The sequence below is a fragment of the Stegodyphus dumicola genome, chromosome 7 (assembly GCF_044657685.1).
Source record: "Stegodyphus dumicola isolate Sdum_Otavi_A_Nest chromosome 7, ASM4465768v1".
In the NCBI taxonomy this organism is placed as follows: Eukaryota; Metazoa; Arthropoda; class Arachnida; order Araneae; family Eresidae; genus Stegodyphus; species Stegodyphus dumicola.
In genome coordinates this window covers 97050331-97062722 of record NC_140774.1, presented here as the reverse complement: position 1 = coordinate 97062722, position 12392 = coordinate 97050331, and the positions used below count along the sequence as shown (strand labels likewise).

At 34.6% G+C, this 12392-nt stretch overlaps 1 protein-coding gene across 2 annotated transcripts in view; it reads left to right on the top strand.

Annotated features, from left to right (window-relative positions):
• Window positions 1-12392, top strand: part of LOC118179823 (NAD(P)H oxidoreductase RTN4IP1, mitochondrial-like) — a 91668-nt gene that overhangs the window by 51469 nt on the left and 27807 nt on the right. For both annotated transcript variants that reach the window (XM_085820620.1, XM_085820619.1), the window contains one exon: window positions 10356-10539. In XM_085820620.1, the coding sequence (XP_085676746.1) occupies window positions 10356-10539 (184 nt within the window). The remainder of the gene's footprint in view (window positions 1-10355; window positions 10540-12392) is intronic.

The following is a 12392-nucleotide window of genomic DNA, read 5'->3' as shown; positions in this document are numbered from 1 at the left end:
CTTTAGCAGCAAGGTTGAAAGTGTTGTTGGGCACTCAAGTAAGGATGCACTATTGGCAGCTTCTTTAGCCGCAATGTCTGCACTTTCATTTCCTAGTATTCCTACGTGCACTGGCACCCAACAGAGTACAGGACGAAAAGGTATAGGGATACTAAGGAGAGTTCTCTGTATTTTGTTAACCAAATGGCTTCTGCTGTGCATGCTTGAAAGTGCTTGGAGGCTTGAGGCGGAGTCCGTATAAATATGAACTTGATTAAGACCATTCCTAGGACTGTGGATGATTGCTGCGTGTAAGGCTATGAGTTCTGCCTGAAACACTGAATTACTTTCGTTCAGTCTTCGTTTCCAGGAGAAGATAATGCTGCCTTTATCCAATTCGCAGAATCCACATCCTGTGCCAGCCTTTGTCTTAGATCCATCAGTGTATAATGCATGATCATTTTGCACCAGAGAATCTGAGTTTATATGGATGGTGTCCATAAGGTCAAATTGTGCTGGGTGACAAAGATAACGAGATTTGTATTTTTCATAGTCTGTGTGGATTATGCTCTGTCCCCACAGTGATGTATTTTTACTAAGCCTTGTAGCTTTTATCACTGCTGCTTCCTTCTTGACTACAAGATCAAGAGGGAGAAGACCCGCAATGACTTGTAGAGCAGATGTTGGAAAAGTCCGATAGACCCGACAGATGAGCAGAAGTTGACTTCTTTGTATGGAAAGCAAAGTTTTCTTCATGGTAGAAGTGAGATTCTGGCCCCAGATAGAGACTCCATACAAAAATAGCGTTTTGAAATGGTTTTGTACCAAGATTTTAGGAGATTTGCCAGTATGTCCCATTTCATACCTGCAGTACTTTTCATATTGTTAGTGAGATTGCCAATGCGCTGCCTGAGAATTTTAAGATGAGGAGTCCATGAAAGTTTATTATCAAAGGAGAGACCTAGGTATGTCATTTCTGAGACTGTTTTTAATGAATGTCCCTGTAGTTTTAGATAGGTTCTTCTTTTAAGGGGATGACGATGTCCTATTATCATGGCTTGAGTTTTTTCTGAACTTATTTCAAGTCTATGCTCCTTGGCTCATTGAGCAAAGATATCTAGACAATCCTGTGATCTTTGTTGGATATCGCTGCAGCCCGCTACAATAATGAGGAAATCATCAGCATATGCCAGAATCTTGACTTGGTGAAGGTTGCTGAAATGCTGGAATGCAATGTTTGCTACTAAGTTCCACAGGGTGGGACCTAAGCACGAACCCTGAGGACAGCCACAAGTAATTTTTAGGTGATGATGTCATTATTCATCGTAATCTGTACTTCTCTGTTGTCCAGGTAACTTCTAATGAGATCTATTATCACGCCAGGGCAGGAAAGAGAGGACAAGGTGCTGATAATGTCTGGCCACCAGATGGTGTCGAATGCTCCCTGGATATCAATGGAAATAATGAGGGAGTGCATGTCTGCACTCTTATTATTTGACAGCATTGTTATTAGATCATCCAATGCATTTTTAGTTGACATTCCGGCCCGAAAACCATACTGGTTAGGATGCAAAGCATTAGTGTTTGCAAGGTGGTGTTTGAGCCTCATAAGGATGGTACATTCTAGCACTTTTCCAAGGGCTGGTAATAAACAGATGGGCTGGTATGATCTTGGTAGAGCCAGATCCTTCCCTTTTTTGCAGAAGAGGGCTACTTCTGCCACTTTCATTCCTTGTGGAAAATGACATTGCCTCCAGCATGCATTGAAAAGGGAGTGTAGTAGGGAAGGAAAATGCTGGTAGATGATTTTGATAATCATATTATCTAACCCATCTGGGACAGGGGCTTTCTTAGGAGCTAGGTATTTTATTATGTGGTTAAGCTCATATGTTGTGGGAAGTGGCTCTTTTCTTTGCTTTGTTGAAGAGCTGCCTTGCATGCCTTTGTGCTGCCGAACTATCTTCGTTGTTATCTGTGTGAAATATGCAGTCCATAATTCGTCTCGCCACGTCTGAACCTGACTTAGCAGAAGGTAGGAGTGAGGCTGTCAGCATTGTTGGTCGAAATACTTTGTCGCAGGCTATTTTCTGTACTACACCATAAGTTTTCATCACCGTGGAACAGTAGTGCATCCAAGAAGAGAGTTTTGCAGCCGTAATGTTGTGCTTGTATTCCGCCCTGGCCTTGTGAAATTCCAGCATGCCTTGACTTCTAAGGGGCTGCTCTGTTGTTGCTTGTGCTCTTCTGCGCAAAGCCCAGATTTTGCTACATTCTGAATTTAGTGTGGGAGTCCACCAAGAAAGGCTTTTGGTTGCAAATATGGCCTTTTGCGAAAGGTATTATCGCAAGCTTTTATTAAGTGTTGCACAATTTGATTGTAATGATAACCAAGTTGCTCTGGCTTTGACAATTATCTAAGTTTGCTTCAAGAGTTGCTATGTGTGGTTGGAGTTGAATTCTGAATGCTTCATGCCCACCATAGCATGTTTTGTAGCGGCATTTTATGAAGTAGGTATGCAAGTTTCCCAGGTGAAATGTGATAATGCAGTGATCACTGACAGAAGGTAAGTCGCTGACTTCCCAGTTCTGTATTAATGCTGCTGTATTAGCTGATGCAATTGTTAGATCAGGCCAGCCTTGTGCCCTTGTGGTCCAGAACATTGGCTTTGACTCTGAGTCATTGAGAATAGTCCGGTTATAAGACATTACAAATTCTTGCACTATTCTTGCTTGGGGAGTTTTCAAGTGTGCTCCCCATTGTGGGCTGGTTACATTAAAGTCTCCTCCTATTATTCTATGTGTGGGTTGAGTTGTTAGCCCAGTTTCTAATTCTGCTAGTGATGCTGTCATATCAGCTCTGGGTGGGAAGTAGACTGACGTTATTTCAAGTGAGGTTGCAACTGACTCGAGTAGCACAGTGACTGTGTGATCTGTAGGTTTCTTATGGACTGGAGTTAGTGGGCCTTTATAAATTATAGCTGCTAGGCAGTTTGCAGACGGGAATACTTTGAAGAGTGTTGAGATTCCTGTTATATATCCATTTAAAGCGTAAGGTTCTTGTAGAAGGCCTACATCTGCTTGGAGTTGTATCATTGTCTGAATTGCATTTAACGCATCTGCTTTTGAGCGTTGTAGGTTGACCTGCATAAAATTTAGATTGTTAGCCAGTTTTAGAAGTGGAGATGTGAGGTCAATTGTTTGTTCAAGGCTTTCGACTTGCTGTCGAGAACTGCTCTGTATATTGGACATGTTGAAGAACTTGCTAAGTGATCTTTTGAGAACTCTGTGCCTTTTATGGAATTAGAAATATGGCAGTTGATACAGTTCACTTCTTCTGACTGACAGTCTTGCACTGAGTGACCTTTTGCACACTTGGAGCAAGAAGGTGCAGCTCGTCAACTTTTACTAATATGGCCAAATTGTTAGCAATTATAACAATGTGCTACTCGAACATGAGAGCGAAAAGGACAAGACATGAAATCTATGAAAACCTTTCCCTTTGCTAGCAGCTTTTCCTTGATACCAGATTCTATGTCTAAGATCCAGTTTATGTTGCCGTCCCATCCAGGCAATGACCTCTTGGGAGAGATTTTACTTGTTGATGACGGTGGCAAGAGGTCTTTAAGCGCTTGGACTATAATTTCCTCAGTCGCTTCTGGTGGAACGCCAAAGACGATGGATTCTCCTGGTGGTTTGAGTTCCCATAATAAGAGGTAGTCACTTAATTGTGGGTGTTCTTCAGTTGCCTTGCAAAGTCTAGAGATATGTGTGCTCTCTCTGCACCTGATCAGCAATTCCTTTGAGCGCGTTGGCCGAATTTGAACTATTGTGACCCCTAGTTGTGAGGGCCGGAGTTCTGCAACTAATTGGGATTTAATATTCTCAGAGGTGCAGCTAGAGTCTTTAGTGCTTATTAACAGCACGTGAGGGAAATGTTCAGTCGGAATTACTGCAGTGGGGATATTCTTTGATGCTGATGTTGATGGACAATTTTTCTTACATGGTGTGACTTCGATGAACAGTGTGTCATTGCATTGAATTTCAGGTGCGCCTAAAGGAGCAAAATCTATCTGAGCGGGAGTGCAATGAACTTCCTGAGGTAGCAATTCTTGGAGCTTTCTGAGAGTTCCGCAACTGCCATAGAGAGAACTGCAATTGTCCTTCAATTTGACCCTGTAAGCAGGAGATATGCAGTTCTTGTTCTGTGAGGATGCTTCTCACGCTAAAGACAAATGCTTTAATAATTCTCTATCCGATTTACTAAATCTGTTCTTTGGTGTGCTGGAGGAAACTAAGTCTAGTATATTATCACACTCTGTGTTCAGTGTCTGTAATCTTGAGGATGCTTGCTCGTAAGTAAAAGGAGCTGGTGGTGATGAATTGGAGAAGTGGAATTCGTGGGTGAAGTTTCATTAATTGCCATAATACAACAACAACAAATAAAATAAAATAAACAATTTAAAAAATTTAATGAAAGATTTTTTTAAAAAATAATAATAAAGAAAAAGCAGATGAATGATGAGATGGCTGTTGCTAATTACTAAACTCCTGGGATTCTTAGCCAAAACTGTCAGTATTATTGAGAAGTAATTACTAAAGTGCAAGAGGAATATTGATGGGCTAAGAAGACACTGAGTATTATTTGAATTTCAGCATACTGTACTTAATTGTGATTGGAAAAATTAAAGCAAGGTACAGTAATGTGCAACTAACAAAACATACTCTTATACATTAATAATACAAGCATACAAATAATAACTAAAGCATACAAACAATAAAATGTCGAAGATGTAAACTATCTTATCGAAGACTTACTTGACGGTTATAATGATTATAAATGAAAAAAATAAAAGTGAGATTATATTATCTGAGAAGCACAAAATTCAACTAATACACTATGCAATGTGCTTCAAAAATAATATTAAGATCAGACAAATATTATATACATAAATAATAAGGAAGTAATTATATAAATAAAATAAACCACAATCGAAAAGAAAATACTGTGTTCAAAAACAGCAATAAATTGCTGCAGGAAAAAGTTCTAATTCTTGAAAAGATACTATGTCAAAATTAGCAATGTTGTGCTACCAGAAAACGTTAAATCCTTAATGTACACAGAAGAACATGGGGAAATAGTTCTTGCAAAGTCCTTTACATGGCAGTGCTGTGTAAAGTTCCCTTGTGTAAAAGCTCCAAGGTGACCTTTGAGGATAAGGGTACTGTTGCGGGGGGAGGGAGCTGGTCAGTTAGTCGTGCCCTGCCTCGCGACATCCTCAAGGACGAGGAAGGGAGTTAGACAGGGGGGAAATGAATTCAGACACGTAAAAAGCAATTATTGAATAATATTACAACTAATAGAGCTACAGTTATTAGAAGCACATCCAAATAAAGGTAATATGGAGGCCTACCTTGCTATTGTTGCATCGCTTTGCTATTCCCAGTGGATGAAAATATATTGACAATTTTCCTTTAAAAATTCACTTTTTGACACTAATTTAAAATGCTGTGTTATCACACTCGATGACATTACAATATCCAAACTTGTTCCGGAGGCAAGCGGAAGATACCTGCTATTCAATGATATGCTGGTTGTGGCTAGATTGGCATATGGGGGGGGAAGCCGAGATATCATTTTATACAGAGTCACTATTGAGATGCACTTCTCTGAAAATTAGTATTCCCTTGCACTCTTCTATGGCGAATGCTTAGACAATGGAGTAGAATCTTGAAAAGATTTTAACTCTAGATCTATTGTTCATAACAACATGAAACCAATATCAAGTTAAAGCTCTCGGCGAGATCATTTCGCTGATATGTAAATTATTCCCTTTTGCACTAAATGACCGAACTTTATCCACATTAAATCTGGAGCTCGATTCCGCACACACGTAGGCTTTCACTTCGCTTGTCGGCCTTTTGCTGAACACTGATAGTTCGGTCCGAGGTTCGAATCCCGCGAACGGGCTGGCTGCATGGGTGTTTTCGCGGTTTTCCCCATGTGTATCATGTATATGAGCCAGTTTCCCTTCAAAAGTTCTCCACGAAGGCATCCCTTCCTTAAGGCAGATAGCCCTCGAGTGCTTTGCCGTAATCTAATAAACCAAACCAACCAAAACCTTTTATTTGTGGTTTCATTTTTTTCTTCATTTTGCTTTGAATGACTGCTAATTGAGCGATTAAATAATGAATAAATTAAATATGAATTTCAGAAACAGTTTTCATTATTTTTGTAGTTACAGTCCAAAATATGATTTTCACAAATTCTTCCAACTCTCGCAAAAGACATAGCTTATCCCATTTATTGCAAATTGTGTCTGATTATATGCTGTATTCAAAATTCATAAAACTGTTATTCCATCCCGCTCTGTTGTATCAAATTTAAGCACTGACTCATACTCATGAGGTAAAGATTTAGTTTCCAGATTTCCAGTTTTGTTATTAATAACACTTACACCATAAAAATTCAATAGAGTTTATAAAAAAAAAAGTAACAGGCTTTTCCTCTAGAAATTTTATCATGGTTTCTTTTGATGTAAATCACTAATGTTCCAGTGGAAGATGCACTTAAATGCGTGAAAACGCGATTTCAAGAATTTAATTTCTCCTGTATCAAAAACGATGAGTTAATTTTCCTTACTCAACTCTGTCTGCAACAAATACATTTTGTTTTCAAAATAAGTATTACAAGCAAACTCGGAGATTAGCCATGTGAAGCCCTCTTAGTCTTATCCTTGTTGATATGTATATGTGTTATTATGAATCAAAATTATTTGAAATTTTAAACTTCTCTTTGCGATTCCACTATTATCAAGACGATTTAAGTAAAGTTCTCTCAGTAATGAATTCCACTGATCCTGCTATTCAGTTTAATTTTGAACTTGAGACAACCAATTCTCTTCCATGTCTCAACATCTTAACCACACACAACATACTCAAATTCAATACTAGTTTTTACTGTAAGCCTTCAAATCATGTCGTAAACAGAAGTTAGCCTCATTTGATTCCCTTGTTTTCTGTGCACTTTGAGTTTGCTCCTTCATATCAGTCTTTGATCAAGAACTAAATTACTTAAAAGCAGTTTCTGTTGACAAATGCTTCTCGTAACGTTATTGACCAAATGATTAGAAAATTCTCAACATATTAGAAAGCACCCTCTCATTTTATGAGATGTAAGAATTATGTTGTCATTCCTTTCTTTCCATTGATTAGCTATAAAATTGCACATATTTAACAGAATTCAACTTCTGGGTTGTTTCCTCTTCTTTCAATAAAATTCGTAGTTGTTCCTTACTTAAAGACAGCAATAATCGTTATTCGGCACTTTATTTATGCAAATACCCTATATGTATCATCCCTATATGCAAATACCCTATATACAAATACCCTATATGTATTATTATTGTATTTGTGAATAAAAATTTTTAATGTATCAGGAATGAATATTCCTCTCAATATATTCAAAAATAATTTCTCACACGTATAACTCACAAAATCATTTCTCACAGATGTAATTTATTAAAAAGAATATTAACTTTGCTTGATAATTAATTTCTTTAGCTTGGTATATTGATAATTCAATTTTTTTTTAATGATACTGAAGTTAATTTCATTAGATGTCTTTTTTCTAAAAACAAGATCTTCTTCCCTAACCAGGAAGATTATGTCTCATGCTTCCTTTTCAAAATATTTAAGTATGAATAAATTTGCTATCTTATGATTTCGGGGATCTTCTAGTTTTCACCATGAGTAATTGTACTCCTATTCTTTTGGGCATTAAAAAATCTGTGTGATGTGTGAAAGGAAACTGTATTTTTATATGGAATAAAGCTAAATAGAGCTGGATCAGTGTTACCCCCCCCCCGTTTTAAAACAATGAATTTTTTTGTAAGGAATCATAACATAATGCTTTAAAAAGCTGTTTTTATTAAACTACTGAAGTCTTCATATAAGGTTTTTCTTGTTGAAAAAATACATTTAAAAAATTATTATTTTGTAGTTATATATATGTCATCTAATTTGCTGTGATTTCTATGACAGTACGATTTTCTTCTACTTGATTTTGTAAAGTATGTTTGTAATATGAATATGCAATGAAAGACCTGAATTATGAATCAACATAATTAAAATTTAGAAGAGTTTCTTGATTCTAATTGTGTCAAAACAATTTTAATTATCAAAATGACATTAAGCCTTATAACTCTCTTGCATTATTAAGTACATTTATATCTATATCTGTGTAGAATACATAGGTACAATTTTGTGAACAATCTTATTAACTCAAATTTTTGATTACCTAAAATTTTGTTTTGCCCAACTCCCTTCAGTGTCAGCTAATTGATGTTTAATAAAAATATGTGGCTAATCTTTGGAATATGGTAACAGGTAGTTTGGCAACATTTTGGTAAGGCGATAAAGGTTACTAGCTAGGCCTTTAGCAGTGTACATGGTCAAGTCAAGAGTGTGCACAATGCCATTTTTGTGCAATTCTGGGATGGGTTTTTAAGTGAAAATAGGTCGACATGTACATGGATACCGTATATGTGCAATTCTTAAAAATGCAGCAAGCAGTGGGCGATTCTGCACTTTCTCCCAATTTCGCACCTAGTCTTCGTCATGATGAAGCACCTTTGTTCCATAAAAGTTCTAGCATAAACGTAATTCGACTAACAGATTGTTGGGGAAAAAATGTTGAGTTTAAAAACAAAATGTTTTTACTTCGTGAAAACAAAATGGCGTCCAAAAAAAAAAAAAAAAAAAAAACTAGGAGGTTGCTGTAGCAGGGTTGGTCGCCAAATTTTCCCCAAAAAATCGCCAAGTTACCATAATCCAAAGATTAACCAAATATGTTAACAATACAATAAACATTTATTTAAGTATGTTATATTTATTGACTTCAAATTTTTGTTTTTATTGAACTTCTGTAGTCAATAAGGAGCTTAAACTTGCAGTTACTTAAAAATTTTATTTTTTATTATGTTGTGTCATAACATGAAAAGATAAATATGATCTATCAGTATAATTGGTATTGTTCTTGATAATGTTTCTTTATGAGTAATTCTGTTTATAAAAATAGTAAATTAATGATTTGCCTGTTCAAATATTTAATATTAATTTCTTTTATTATTATAATTTTTTAATAACAAAATATGTAAGCTATATCAGCAGCTACATTTTTTTCAAATTCACTTTTAAACATCTTATAGGCTATTTTTAAAATATATAATTTTATTGTTTCTTATTAAATGTTTGGGAAAAAATTTGACTGTTTGATCCAAAGTGAAATATTTTGCATAAAATATAATGGCTTTTTATTATAGCAACTTTTAATGATTCTTACCCTTTAACATTGTAGTTGGTAGAATGATTTAAAAAGTAAATCAATAGATAAATAGTATGCATTTGTATGACTTTTATATTTTTACTAAAGGAAATATGATATTTCTGATAAACTAAGTTGCTCTTTGCCCATAGTTAAGCATCATATCTATTATAAAACTTACTGCAATACTTTTAAATTTTGGAAGGCAGTGTCTGTGACAAGTTGACTCTGATAAATTCTAGATAAATGAACCCATAGAAAAGTTTTGAGGCTAATTGAAGAGATAAAATAGCTAATTAAAGCCAAAAAATAGGTAATAAATTAATGATATTTTATCAGTATGTAAAACAGCTTGTATTCTTAAGAAGAAATCAAATTAAGAGCTTGGTGTAAGCATTGTTAATAGAACTAGAAATAGAACATAATCATATAGTTTATATTTTTAGAAAGATATTTTTAATATATTTTACTGCATAATTTTTCTAACCTGAAATAAGTGCACAATTTTAACTCTGAATGCCTGTTCTGCTATGTTGATGAATATTACAGCATCATTGTTTATTACCTAAAATTCTTTATAATTTAAAGATTAGCACTCAAAATTTAATCAAGGTATGATTTTCAAAAACTTAATTATTATAACAGTATTTATAACCTTTTTGTTGCTTTTGTTTATTTTTATGAATTAGTTTTTTAATGTGTAAAGGACTTTTGAATTACCCTTTATAACTTACTAATTGATTCTAAAAAAAAATTATCAGTTAAATTACAGAAGCATGTGTATTATTAATTTTAATATGCAGTAGATGCTCTGTATCTTTTACATTGACGTTTGATGTGAAAAAAGAAGTATATTTTTAGATTCATAATTTAAAAAAATAACATTGAAATAGTATGTTAGATAATATATATATTCGTGTTTCTGTGGAGAAAAATAAGCACAGGTTGTTAAATTATGCTTTAAGAAAATATGTTTTTATTTTTTTACTTACAATCATTTTGTTGTTTTATATTGAAATTTATAATGTGTAATTGATGATTTTTCCACCCATAGCTTTGATTTCATTTTTGATAACATTGATGGACAGTATCCAGAATTAACAATTAATAAATTGAAAACATGGAAGAACAGCAAATATGTCACTGTTGTTTCACCACTGTTGAAGAATGCTGATGATCGTGGTATCATTTTGGGGACTTTGATGTCAGCTACACAAGCTGGTTTGGATACAATAATGGTATTAGCTATATTTGAAAATTATATTTTTTTATCAATTTACTGTTGTGAATGTATTTATATTGAGTAGTCTCATTTCTGATAGTGTTTGTACTGCACTGAGTTTTATTAACTTTCTAACTAAGCTTTACTAACTTCTGCTTCTTCTTTAACTTATTTTTCTAAATTTTATTAACACAATAAAACTTCATTAACTTCTTCTATATCTTCTAAGTTTTATTAATTTTCTAACTTTATTAACTTTTCTATTAAGTTATTACTATAAGTTTTTGCTTTCACTTCGTACACTTCTTCATATATCTATATGTATCTATATATATACAGTGGTGGCCAAAATTGTAGACACTTTTGGAAATTTTTATGTTTTTGAACTTTGCTTATAGAAAATGTTATGTTTCGCAAAATGCAAACTTGTATATATCATTTTAAAGAGATTTATTATTAAAGAGAAAAAGTTATATGTACTTTAATATAAATAAAAAACACAGTTATGAAGTGGTTTGTAATGTCTAGCTTTCCTGGCCAATCACTGTTCTTGTTCTGAGAACCAATCAAATGTTAGTAACTGCCAGCAGAAGCTGACATCATGTTTACACTTGAAACAATTCATTATTTTGCTTTGTTCTGTAGAAGGAGGACCTGTTTCTTATACACTGCAATTACAAGTAGGAATTTTTGTAAAAATTTTTAGTCAAGAAGCAATGACATCAAATAAAAGAGTAGATTGGACACCTAGAAAGAGATGTAATATTATTGTGTTACGAGAAAGTGGTCTTTCCTATGCTGAAATTGCAAGGCAGGTGGGTGGTTCAGTGACTACATGTGGAGTCTGAAAGTTTTGTTTACGATATCAGGAGACAAATTCAATAAAAAACAAAGAAGGAAAAGGCAGAAAAAGGTGCACTACATCTATTGATGACAGAAGAATAAAAAGACTATGTCTCCAAGATAGAAAAATGTCATCAGCGGCCATCAGAAGTGATCTGAATGATGCTGGTGTTTCTGTCACTTCAAGAACAATCAGGAGAAGATTAACAGATGTTGGACTGAGAGGTAGAATTCCACAAAAACCTTATCTTCATTTTCAGCAACAACCAAAAAAAAAAAAGACTACAGTGGGCAAAGGAACACATTAATTGGACAGATGATCAGTGGTCACAAGTTATATGGTGTGATGAAACTAAGATATCGTTATTCGGTAGTGATGGGCGAAAATATGTAAGACGTAGAATAGGAGAAGAGCTACATCCTGACTGCATTCAAGCAACTGTGAAGAACCCAGTTAGTGTTATGATTTGGTCATGCATGTCAGCAGATGGTATTGGTCGCCTTCATGTCATCGATGGGACACTGAATGCCAGAAAATACATTTACACTATTCTAGAACCAAAACTTCTACCTTCCATCAGAGATCTCTTTCACAACAATGCTTCATTTATTTTTCAGCAGGATTCTGCTCCTTGCCACACGTCCAAAATATCGAAAGAATGGTTTCGTACAAAGAGCATTAAATTGTTGTCATGGCCAGGAAACAGTCCTGACCTGAATCCTATCGAAAATTTGTGGCACCATTTGAAAACTCTTGTCTGAATGAGGCACTCATCAAATAAAAAGGAACTAATTGAGGCTATAATTGTTTCCTGGCATCATGTAATAACGAAAGAAGAGCTTAAAACTCTTGTCAGCTCAATGAAACGTCAATGTGAAGCTGTAATAAAAAATAAAGGGTACCCTACTAAGTACTGATAACTCACTGCAATCATCACTATCTAATGTATATCGATAACTATTATTGTTTAACTTTTTTTGTATTGCAAATAATTGAATTTTGTGTTTTGTATTGAATTCAGCAAT